The sequence below is a fragment of the Solanum dulcamara genome, chromosome 10 (genome assembly GCF_947179165.1).
Source record: "Solanum dulcamara chromosome 10, daSolDulc1.2, whole genome shotgun sequence".
NCBI classification, from domain to species: domain Eukaryota; kingdom Viridiplantae; phylum Streptophyta; class Magnoliopsida; order Solanales; family Solanaceae; genus Solanum; species Solanum dulcamara.
In genome coordinates, this window is record NC_077246.1 from 4,612,701 (window position 1) to 4,626,126 (window position 13,426).

Below are 13,426 nucleotides of genomic sequence, written 5' to 3' on the forward strand. Positions count from 1 at the left end.
TTTTAATCTGTTTTTTTCTGGCCTTTTTGATTTCTCATAAAAAACTATTTTAGCAATAAAAAATCAATAGAAATTATTACTTCCTTGTACCCCACAAATAAAAAATAATTAACAATTAAAAAAAACTGATATGAAAACTAAAAAGTATGATTTTAATATAGTACTGTATAATACATTGGGACATTGCAATGTGTGTGTCACTTCAATATAAAAAATTACATATAAATAAAATGAAGTATATAATATTGCGATTGAAGTTGCAATATATGTAATATTATATTCATTTAATGAAAAATAAAATGTGTTCTTATAATTTTAGTACACATATGTTGCATGTATATGCCACGTCAATTTATTAGCATTAAAAATAACAATTAACGCTAAAAATGAATACAATATTTACTTAAATGATGAAAATGAGAGTTATTAATTTGTTTAATAATTTATTAAGTTGTATTTCTATATATTTTTTTTATATTTTTTTCAATTATAGAAGAAGAAGAAGATATGAATTCTTATATTTACAAACAGGTAAAGATTTAATAGTTATAATTTTAATTAATTTCAAATTTATTAATATTATGATAATAATTAAATAAAAATAATTTTTAAAAAATAGTAAATAACAATTATGTCTATTATAAAGTCTTTTAATGAATGACGAAAAATTCAATCAATATTTCTAAGAATCTTTATATTTTAATATAGTATGAATTATTATTATTATTATCATCGGCGTCTTCATTGTCAATTGCCAATTATTTTTAACAATAAATTTTGTATCTTGAAATAGTAAGTACTATTCTTACTGTAAACAAGCACTGCATTAATACTTTTGCATTAATGAAAGGAAAAAAAAAAGGCTGTTTGCTTTATATTAATGCGTCTCTGATTTGGGTACTTGCCTTGCAAATTGTGGACACACCAAAATTAATGTGTTCAGCTTTAGCATTACAATATACAGATATCCAACCCATATTTTTTTCCGTCTCAAATTATTTAGCGTAATTTTTAAAAATCATTTTTTTATTATTTATTATTTTTAAAGTCTAAGATAAATTTTAATAATTTTTTTCTCACTTCACCTTTAGTACTAATTGTTCTAAAAATTATAAATATCTTAATTATGACTGATAAATAAAATAATTATTTAATAATAAAAGAATTATATCGTCTAACATAATCAAGGTTAAAATAATCGAGAATTCCTCCAAATTAATACTCCCTCCATTTATTTTTAAATGTCCAATTTGAATTTCACCCGATTCTCAAAAATAATGATTGATATGGTATTTTATCATATATTCATATTAATTTATTTAGAGCCCGTTTAGATGGACTTATAAGTTGTTTTCATCTTTTTTGAGTGTTTGGCTAGCCAATTTAAAGTCATTTTGTGCTTAAAATAAGCCTCAACAAATAATTGGGTTTGTTTGGATGAACTTATTTTAAACAACTTATAAGTTGTAAACATCTTATAAGTCAAAAAAAAAATAAGTTGGGTTGCACCTACTTATTTTTAAAAAAACTTATAAGCAGTTTTCAATTTATAAGTTACTTAAAATAAGTCCATCAAAACAGTGACACATGCAATGTATTTTTAATATAGTGGACGAGTAAAAAATAAATAGATGAAAAATCTTTTTTTAAAATGTGTAAAAAAAATATGATAAATAATTTGAGACGTAAGAAATATTGAACTTCATTAAGTTATCCCGGAAATTTTCTTTCAGCTTGAATAAAAGAGGGACAATTTTAAAAACAACAACATTTTAGCATTTAATAGTATCTCTTAGCTACACTTTCAATATTTATTGAAAATAGCTATATTCATCGCACTTTCACTGTGCTTGCCTGCTTCTTCCGGTTGTTGGACTGATTACAGGAGAACTTCCAGATTCAGATCCGGACTACTACTTCTTCTTTCTTTTTCTTTTATTTTTTTTTGCTTGTTTTCCAACGAATACCTCCAGATCTGTTCAGATTTGGCCTAGATCTATTGATTTCCGACGTCGTCTCGCGGTTTTCCTTTTTTCCGGCGTGAAAAGTGTTTTCCGGCGTGAACAGTGTTTCCGGTGTGAACAGTGTTTCCGGCGTGAACAGTGTTTTCGGCTTGAATCAGGTTCTTTTCAACTGGAGTTGGTACCTCCGGTTTACCTATATTTTTGTTCATACACTTATCGTTGTATTTTGGTAACTTTAAATTTTTGAATAACTTATTAATTCCTACGTATTTTCGTGGCTTTAGATAGTGATGGTAGACTAAGGTCATGTTCTCTTTCAGGGACGGGGTCGGGGACGAGGGTAAGGAGGGGTAAGTGGGTTAAAGGAGCGTCTAGACTGAGAGTTGGTTCTTGGAACATTGGAACGTTAACAGGCAAATCCATAGAGCTAGTTAAGATTCTAAAGAAGAGAAAGATTAATATAGGTTGTGTCCAAGAAACCAAATGGGTAGGTTCTAAAGCTAGGGAGGTAGACGGGTATAAGCTTTGGTTTTCAGGTAGATCAAAATATAGAAATGGGGTAGGCATTTTAGTAGACAATGATCTAAGGGATCAGGTGGTGGAGGTTAGGAGAGTCAACGATAGGATGATGTCGATTAAGGTGATCGTTGAAGGAAGCACACTCAACATTATTAGTGCTTATGCGCCACAAGCGGGCTTAAGAGAGGAGGATAAGAGGCGCTTTTGGGAGGATTTGGACGAGTTAGTGGGAGGTATACCACCTACTGAGAAGCTTTTCGTGGGAGGAGATTTCAATGGGCACATCAGGTCTATTTCAAGAGGGTACGATGATGTGCATGGAGGCTTTGGCTACGGGGTCAGAAATGGAGGAGGCATTTCACTTTTGGAATTCGCAAGAGCTTTTGGGTTGGTCATAGCCAATTCGATTTTCCCAAAGAAGGAAGACCACTTGGTAACATTCCATAGTTCGGTGGCTAAGACTCAGATAGACTTTTTACTCCTGAGAAAGGTCGATAGAGGTCTGTGCAAAGACTGTAAGGTCATTCCGATAGACAACCTTACAACCCGACATAAGTTTTTGGTGATGGATTTAGGAATCAAGATGATGAGGAATAAGAGGGTCGGGGATGATCGATCTAGGATTCGATGGAGGAGTTTGACCACTACAAATGCCCTGGAGATGGGAGAGAAGTTGAAGGTCATGGGGGCTTGGGATAGTAATGGGGATGCGACCAATATGTGGGATAGGACGGCTAGTTGTATTAGGACTGTGGCAAGGGAAGTGTTGGGAGTCTCGATTTGTAGTCGTAGTCGGCATCGAGGAGACTGGTGGTGGAACGAAGAAGTGCAAGAAAAGGTGAAAGCAAAGAAGATGGCGTACGCAAAGTTGATAGAAAGCACAGATGAGGTGGAGAAGTGGACGAATATGGAACTTTATAAAATAGCGAAAAAAGAGGCGAAGTCGGCGGTTTCGATGGTAAAAACAACAGCTTTTGAACGCCTTTATGCTGAACTAGAAAAGAAAGGTGGGGATAGAAAATTGTTCAGGTTAGCCAGGGCGCGGGAGAGAAGGGCACGCGATGTGGACCAAGTGAAGTGCATTAAGGACGAGCATGGAAAAATATTGGTAGACGAGACCCTCATTAAACAGAGATGGCAGTCCTATTTCCATAAACTTTTGAATGAGGAAGGGGACAGAGACTTTGTGTTGGGAGATTTAGAACATACAGGGAGGCGTCGCGATTTTGGGTATTGCAGGAGTATTAAGGTCGAGGAGGTTAAGAGTGTCGTTCGTAGGATGAGCTGGGGAAGAGCAACCGGACCTGACGAGATTCCTGGGGAATTTTGGAAGAGCACGAGCTCGGTAGGTTTGGAGTGGTTGACTAGGTTATTTAATGTCATCTTTAAAACGGCAACGATGCCCGAAGAATGGAGATCCAGCGTAATGATCCCTCTATACAAAAACAAAGGGGATATCCAGAGTTGCAACAACTATAGAGGTATTAAGCTACTAAGCCATACTATGAAACTGTGGGAAAGAGTGGTAGAGATGAGGGTGAGGAGAGACGTGTCTATTTCAGAGAACCAGTTTGGATTTATGCCGGGACGCTCAACTACAGAAGCCATCCATCTTATGAGGAGACTGGTGGAGCAGCATAGGGAGAGGAAGAGGGACTTGCATATGGTATTCATCGACCTAGAAAAGGCTTATGATAAAGTTCCAAGAGAAATACTATGGACATATTTGGAGGCTAAAGGTGTACCTGTGGCATACATTAGGGTGATCAAGGACATGTACGACGGAGCCAAAACTAGGGTAAGGACAGTAGGAGGGGACTCAGAGCACTTTCCAGTGGTGATGGGGCTGCATCAAGGATCAGTTCTTAGTCCTTTTTTATTTGCCTTAGTGATAGATGGATTGACGCGACAAATTCAAGATGCGGTGCCATGGTGTATGCTTTTCGCGGATGACATAGTCCTGATCGATGAGACTCGCCGCGGAGTTAACGCTAAGCTGGAGGATTGGAGACATACCTTGGAGTCTAAAGGGTTTAAGTTGAGTAGGACAAAGACAGAGTACTTAGAGTGCAAGTTCAGTGAGATACCTCAGGAGGTTGGCGTTGAAGTGAGGCTTGGTGCTCAGGCCATCCAAAAGAGAAGTAGTTGCAAGTATCTTGGGTCTATCATGCAAGGCAGCGGGGAGATTGACGATGATGTCACACATCGTATTGGGGTAGGGTGGATGAAATGGAGGCTCGCTTCCGGAGTGCTTTGTGACAAGAATGTGCCACCAAAACTTAAGGGCAAGTTCTATAAAGTGGTGGTTAGACCGGCTATGCTGTATGGGGCGGAGTGTTGGCCAGTTAAGACTTCTCACATTCAAAAGATGAAAGTTGCTGAGATGAGAATGCTGAGATGGATGTGTGGGCACACCAGGAGCGACAGGATTAGAAATGAGGCTATTCGGGACAAGGTAGGAGTGGCCTCGGTGGAAGACAAGATACGGGAAATGCGACTGAGATGGTATGGACATGTGAAGAGGAGAGACACAGATGCCCCAGTGTGGAGGTGTGAGAGGCTGGCCATGGATGGTTACAGAAGAGGTAGGGGTAGGCCGAAAAAGTATTGGGGAGAGGTGATTAGACAGGACATGGCACAGTTACAGCTTACAGAGGACATGACCTTAGATAGGAGGGTGTGGAGGACCCACATTAGGGTAGAATGCTAGTTCATAGTCTTGTTTTTCTTCTCTATTCATAGGCGTAGTAGTGCATTACGATCTCTTTCGCTGTGAATTCTGATTTCTGTTATTTATGTTATTATTTATTACTTTCTATGCTTTGATTACTCTATTGAACCTGTGACGCTATCATTATTTATTTAATCGTTATTTGTTATTTGTATTTATTTATTTGTATTTATTTGTTATCTATTCGTTATTTGTTTGTTATTTTTCTCATAAAACTTTTAATTTCCTATTCTTATGCATTTATGCATTTATGCTTTTACTGAGCCGAGGGTCTCTAGGAAACAACCGTCCTACCTTGGTAGGAGTAAGGTCTGCGTACATTCTACCCTCCCCAGACCCCATGTTGTGGGATTTCACTGGGTTGTTGTTGTAGCTATATTTTAGTTTGCTATGGGTTGATTTATGTATTTTTTTTCTTTTGTTTAACTTAATAGAATACAATTAAGAAATAACAAATTAGAGAAAATCAGGGGAGAGAATCTTTCAAATTAGGTAAATAGTTCTGAAAATATATTATTACTTACTTTACATATTAGGAGATAAAAATAGGCAACAATTAGCGCTTACAAAGGTTAATTCTCTCGTCTTCCTCATCCTCTAATAGAGACTATGAATTCTCCATTGATGATCCTCCTTTTTCATAGAAGGCAAGACAATTGATCAAGATTTTTGCTGAACAAAAAGGAGATCGATATCAATGAAAAAGATTTTGAATACAAAATGGATTCGTATGAGATAATCTATCGAAAAAACTTGTTGAAATAAATACCTAATTGCCAGACAATTCCAATTTAATCTCCGAGCTAAAATCAATCGGGTATTCATTCAAAAGTTTAGTTAAAGTAAATTATGATGAATCGTGAATTTGCTTGGAATAAGTTTTGAATTCAATTTGTTTTGAACACCAAAAATTAAAAGTTTTATTTTGAATTCAAAGTGTTTTGGATACAACATTTCAAAGTTTTATTTTGAATACATTTTGATTTTGATACAACAATTGAAAAAAAAAATTGTATGCTTATCTATTTCAAATTTTTATGTTTATATGTTTGCATGCTTTTTGATACAGAAGTTGTATGCTTATGTGTTGTGTAAATCTTTAAGGAGATTGTTTTTCAATCTCTGAAAAAGAAAGAGAGACTTGGATGAGAGAGAAGCGGGATAATGAAAATTGAAGAACCAAAGAAAGAGAAAATTTGATGAGAGATAGAAAAAATTATTTTTGAAATATTGTGAAAATTGGAGAGAGAACGTGTGTGAGGAATTGAATGAGAGAAAAAAAATTCAATTTTGTGTTTAAAATGTGGCCTTAATATGAGGTAATTTAGGAACTAACTTAGAATACCATTAATTTTCTATATAATTAAAATATTGTTTTTTTATAATATTTTTAAACTATAGTTATTTTTACTAAATAAGTTACAAATTTTGCCTAGTTAGATAATTTTCCCAAATCATAGTTATCTGGACCTTGTTTGGACCCAAATCATCTTGGGCTTTCCATACCTTTTGCTACCAATGAAGAATTTCTTCTTATCTTAAATTCAGGTAAGGATAAGTTGTATTTTAATAAGATAGCTTAATTTATGTGGGCTTTGTTGAAATTTACCAGAGAGTGTAACTTCACATTCTTAAGGACCCTTATTTAAAGCATAACCAAATAATCATTTGGGACCTCTATTTAAAGGATAGCGAGGAACTCTCATATTTAAAAGATTGCAAAAATGAGGACATAATGATGGAATTCTGGATTTACTAAAAGCAATACGATTAAAATTGAGGATATTTGGAAAAAGGTGGAAGTAACTTTAATAGAGGACAAAATGGAGGAAGCGAGACTGTGACAATGATTTAAACACATGAAGAGGAGATGTTTGGATGCCCCACTTTTGAGGTGTGAGAACTGACTATTAGGGGTTTCAGGAGACATAGATGTATATCAAAAAAGTATTGAAGAAAGGTGATTAAAGATGACATAACACAGTTTCAACTTACTAACGACATGACCTTAGATATATAAATGATGTTATGGAGGAAACAAATTAGGGTAGTATGTTGTCTTTTTTGTCATCCATTCTAGTAGTTGTAGTGTTGCTTTCGTAGCTTCTCGTCCTTCCATTCAGTTAGTATTTGTTGTTTTTTGTCTTCAACTATCATATTATTTTGTTGTAGTTACTGTCTTGTTACAGACTGTTGTTTTTGTTACTATCAGTTATTTTTGTTATTTTGATTACTTCTTTTTGCTTACTGCATTGGACTATTACCCTCCTCAAATCACACTTTGTAAAATAATATTGAGTATGTTATTGTTATTATAGCTACTTCAAAATTTAAATTTTCAAATTTGAAGTTAGACTTGGGCAATTTCAGTTTCAGACTGCTAGGGCTGAAGTTTGAAAAGTTCCAGCTCAGAGGTTTGAAGATCTCAATCCAACATAAAACATGTATAGTTCAACAATGTCATCTTGAAGATTGTTAAGACTAGCTAAATTTTAAATAATATTTTAAAAATGAAATATGTTTCAAATGGGAATACTTAAAGCAACTGCCTGGTGCCATTTCTACTAATATGATATTAATAGGCATGACCTAATTTTATTTTTAATTCTTATGATTATGACAAACGTTTTGTTAATTAATTCTCTTTGCAAAATGGTTGATTCTCTTAGTTAATTTGCCAAGTTTTTCCTCTCAATTTGATAAGGAAAATGTCTAATTGATGTGTCTGAATAAGATTGATCAATAGTAGCTTGACGTAGCTAAGGGCCTTATTTGTTCAAGAGACGATTCCAAAAATAAAAAATAACAATAACAACATATTTAGTATATATATAAGTGAGGTTTGAGGACATTTAATTATACGTTTTCTCCTCCAAATAAATTGACCTTTAAATGAATTGGTCTATAATGTTTGTCCTTTAGCAATTGAACTTATGCCTCTTAGTGAATACATTTTGAAGTCATGTATGAATATAACTTGTAGGATATTATGATACGAAAATATAAACTTATTTGTTATAAAAGACATACATTAAAAGCCAACATAAAGTAGGGGCAGAAGTGCAAATAATATGTCTGGAGAGGATAGGATATACACGATTTTTTTACATCTATCTTTATGAGATAAAAAGACTGATTCTTGGCTCAAAATCAATTTTTTTGACATGACATGTTATCACAAATTCACAATGCCAAAATCACCCTAAACATCATTATTGTGGTCACAAAGCTAGCTGTTTGCTTGGACAACTTCTTCTAAGATTAAAAATTAATTGATTAAGAAAACATAATTGTTTATGCTTCTCTTTATTTTTTGAGATTGAGTTGGATAGTGATGTTAGATCTGTTCTTATTGTGTAATTTAATTTATTTTCCCTCTCATAAATAATGAAAGACCCTTTAATTTGCTATTTAAATGATAGTCAGATCTCACTGTAATAATATTTCAGTATAATTATTATGTTATTGTGGAATTAATTTTTTATTATTATGTTTATTATATATTTTTTATAATAATATTTAACAAAATAATGATTCTATACATATTTTTTTAATCGTTTCATATATTTTATCTTTTCCATTAAACAATTAAACATACCTCTTGTTTAAAGGAAAACATTTTTGGCCAATAGTTTCTTCCCAATTATAAACTGAAAATTAAGAAAATATTGGCGTGATTCATGTAGCATTTCCCAAGTAAACCTTCTTTTTTTTTCAAACAATAAAATAATTATGTAAAATTAAGAGTCACAAGATGATAAACACCTTTCCATTTACGGATTCGGGAGTACCACCCAAAAAATAAATTAGGCAATGTGTGAATTTAAATTTAATTAATTAGACGTAACATAAAATATTAAACATTGATCGAGAAATAAATAAACAAAAATTATTTAGATAAGTATGCGGCCAAAGAAAAATGTATTGTCTTTGTCAATTACTCCCTATATTCTAATAAAAATAATTGATCATAATCTGCTCAAATTATTTTTAAAAAAAAATTAAATTTTTATGAATTAATTTTATCATCTTAATAATCACAGTGTTACAAACATATAGAATAATGCCTAAAGTAACACTTTAATCCACAAGGTCAACCAAATATCTCTATCTTCCTTGAAATGTTCCTTTCCATTTCTGCACGTTATCTCTTTTTATTTTTATTTGGTTCTCGTGTTTCTGATATTTATATTAGAATTTGATTATTTTGAATTCGCACTGTGTTAGGTCCATTAGAGGGTAAGTGCTCTCTATCAAAAATTTCTTTTATATCAAGACTCGAACTCGAGACTTAATCGGAGTAGTAGCCCCACATTATCTTGCTTTCCTTTGTTTTTTTTTAATGAAATGAAACAATTGATTTTAACTTTTCCCCCTACACCAAGATTCCATGTCCCCTTTTTCTTTTCCTTCCTATTTTTCCTCTCTATATATGTTATATCAACTCATTTTCACAAAACTCAGATTCCAATTTCCAAGAATTCCCTCAAAGAAAAAAGAAAAAAAAATCAAGAATGAACCAAAGTGAATATAAATCATCATCATCAACAAATGAAGATGAACAACAAGAAGAGAGTGGATGGACAACTTATTTGGAGGATTTTTCATTAATGAATAACCAAAGGGAAACTTATGATAATGATGATGATAATTTTGGCCCTAATTATTCTTTATTGTCTGATGCTTCTTCTAATATTTCTCCATGGAAGCACAATTATTGTAATACAAATTACAATCAATTAGTTGCTTCCAAGAAGTTGCATTTAAAGAAATTACCAAGAAACAAGAAAATCAATGATCCTGATTTGGAAGACACTGCTAGTTCACCTATCAACAGTCCTAAGGTTCTTTTTTTTTTTAATTCTACTTGGTCGATATTTGCAGTTGAGCAGTGTAACTATCTCATGTTATGAAAGTATATTTTTGTAGTTATTTGATTATATTATGTTTTCAACATGTTATGAGCCTGATTTGTTTTTGATAGGGCAAACATGTGAAAATTCTAGTTTCTTCTTCGGATGACTGTGAGATTTGAACTTAGGCCTTCTGGTTCGATACAATTGATATATGGTAGACATTAGCATTTACTGACCATTTTTTAGTTTTGTATATGAAAAATAGCCACTATCCGAGAGTTTCAAATTCCACAGAAAGTGAGATTTTATCTGTGGAGTTTGAAATTACGTGACAATTATCATTTTTTAGTTATTAGACGTTGAAAGTGTCTATTTGTGAAATTTACCCTAGTTAATTGTGTGACTATTTTATCAAAGAATTTAAATAGTTAGATTAAACACACCTTTAATTGCTTACACTATTTATATCATTATTTGTTCAACATCTGGTTGTATTGATTTCTTGTGTGATTATCAATAGGTAAACAACTTTAAGAAGATGGAGATCAATTACAGAAGAAAAGAAAATTGCACTGGAAATTTTATGGTAATGTACTCTATAATATAAGAGGTTCAATTTTTGCTCTTTTTCTTTAGTTATTTTTAGGGGTTCTTTTATATAGTCCATAGAAGAACTTTACCACAATTAGTGCTCGCAAATAGATCGGATTGGATTGGATTGGATTTGAGCAGGTTAAAAATGTGTCACACATGAGCAGATAGAATATCCAAACCACCCCTCACAACTAAAGTACTATTTATTTTGTCGATAATTGTGGTCTGTCAGTCAGTAAATATTGTTTGCGATGTATCCTCAATTAGATTAAGCTACATCATATCATTTTTTTTCTGACGTACTATTTTAGATGGATAAAAATGAATAAAATAATACAAGTACCCTTATAATAAAATATTTTTTAGTATTATTATTTTCATAATTTTTGGATCATATTGTAGGGAAATGAAGGTAGCTCAAGACAATTTCAAGAAGTGCAAAAAGTAGAAAGAGGCAATGTATCTTTAGACAAAATTAATGGCTATACAGACTTGAAGAAGAAAGGACTTTGTCTTGTGCCTTTATCTATGTTAGTCAACTACCATGGCTGATTTTTCCTCTCTTTTTCTCCATGTAAAAATATTACTTTTATTTTTAAGTATATAAAAGATCATTATGTAATATAGTGAAGTCTTATTTCATTGTTATATATACTTGTGTTCGATATCTGGGGCATCAAGTAATTCAAATACTTTAATTTTTAACCGGCGAATATTATTTTCTCATACTTTTTAATAAGTTTGTAAAAAAATTAATTATTCTGGTCCAATTTGTTTGTCAATTTTTTTTTTATACTTTTCTTAAGAAAACATCAACTAAAAGGGTAATTTGTCTAAAATTTTCTTATTTATTCCTTGATTTTAATTTAATACTACTTTTTTTTTACCACATTATAAACCTCTCTTCATATTTATTGAGTAAAGGTAAAAGTGGAAATTATTTATTAATTATATCTTAGTTTTCTAAAATAACGACGACTATTTTGAATCAATGACTTTTAGTAAGCACAACAACTAAATAGGAAATATAGCACGACAGGTTTAACAATGTATAATGAAATAATTTTGGTACGTAGTTTAAATGTTTAATGTCATTTTCAAGTTTAAATATTTTTTTAAAAAACTGATTATATATAATTAATTAATTTAAGACCCCTCCATGTGCATACACATTTAGCAGGTGAGCACAGGTGACTTTTGATATATAACTAACCATTAATTCCATAAGTTTACAATTTGTTACATATTTGTTACATTCTCTTGTTGAATTCCCTACTTCTTTTTCTGTCTATATTGAAAAACGATTTAGATATAATAGTTTTCGAGGATCGAAAATAATTTTTCTATCTCATAAAAATAAAAATAACATCTGTATATATATTTTTTCTTTTTCAAGCCCCACTTATAAAATTATCCTGTTCAGTATGTTATGTTGTTATTGTATGATTTGGAAATAGTTGGTATGATGATTTAATTGATGACATAATTAACAACAAATGGACTATAACACTTCAACTAATCTAAAGATAATGTCCAATACATTCCTCCAAAATATCAAATAAAATCACTTGCAGATCTGCATATAATATATAGACTAGCTACTAGATAACATTTTTAAAAAATATATTATCAAAGTGTTACGATTCAAATTCGTGACCCATGAAAGGCACATAGAGAACGACTATCTAATACTTCCGTTGTTAGAAAAAACTCTTATTTTTGCCAAAAAGAATAAAAAATAAACGTATCAAATAATAATATATTAAACTCTCCTAAAACAACAGAAGTCAACAACAGAAGTCTCTTGATCTATGCCATCATCGAACCCAAACCACAACATGCTATGCATACCGTTTTTGTTTGAAGTTTAACACTTCTATACGATCATTGTGACAATTTCATGACACTATTATTTATTTGACTCGACAAATCTTATCTCTTGATCTATATCATCATCGAGCCAAAATTCCTATAAAAATTTGTACGAGTGTACCGCTACTTATATAATACCTCACATATCTCCTATTAAAATATCTTAAGTCTTAAAGATATGATCTTATGCACGATTATGGAGGTATGATTGCCAATCTAGAAGTTCGTCAATCCTTCTTGTTGATCCATCCTCATCTGCCATCATCATCGTAGTATGGAGGTCCGACTTTGCTATGATATTTGTCATATAACACATGCTTATACCACGTATTGTTTGTTTTGGCCCAATAAATCTCACGAATTTATTTTTTAGGTTATTTTGTCATCATTGAATCCAAAATTTCTCATACGTCGTACCATGTAGAAATTATTTTTTCTCTTTCTTTTTCGTTGTGGTATTTGGCTAATGTATCATATTTACCCCATAATATTCGAAAGCTTACTAACCTATACCACCTTCTAAGCCTGCCCTCCATCAGGACCGTCTCAATATTATATATGTTATAGAAAATTCGAAATATGTTGGTTAACTTTTTTGCCAAAGTCATTAGTGATAGTGACTAATTAATTAACTTAAACAATGAGTTCGGCGAAAAAATAAATTGTTCAAAACCATCTAATTGTGATGGAACGTTAAGTGACTATGTAGTATGAACATAGAAAACCCAAGATTAAGCACATGATAATTAAGGTTGTCAGTTAATATTCCATTTAGTCTTTCTAGATAAGCCTTCCAATGTCAGGTTTCAAGTCAGTTTCAAGCATATCATTATTGGAAGGGGAAGTTACCCATTTGACCAGACATTTATTAGACAAATAAAATATATATA

General features: G+C 32.0%; 1 protein-coding gene across 1 annotated transcript; it reads left to right on the forward strand.

Moving 5' to 3' along the window:
- Nucleotides 1-9,540: 9,540 nt before the first annotated feature.
- LOC129870988 (vascular-related unknown protein 1-like) lies at nucleotides 9,541-11,312 on the forward strand. Its single transcript, XM_055945854.1, has 3 exons — nucleotides 9,541-10,058; nucleotides 10,591-10,656; nucleotides 11,067-11,312. Exons 1-3 carry the CDS (start codon nucleotides 9,729-9,731, stop codon nucleotides 11,214-11,216), a joined length of 546 nt encoding a protein of 181 aa, XP_055801829.1. The 5' UTR covers nucleotides 9,541-9,728; the 3' UTR covers nucleotides 11,217-11,312.
- Nucleotides 11,313-13,426: the final 2,114 nt, after the last annotated feature.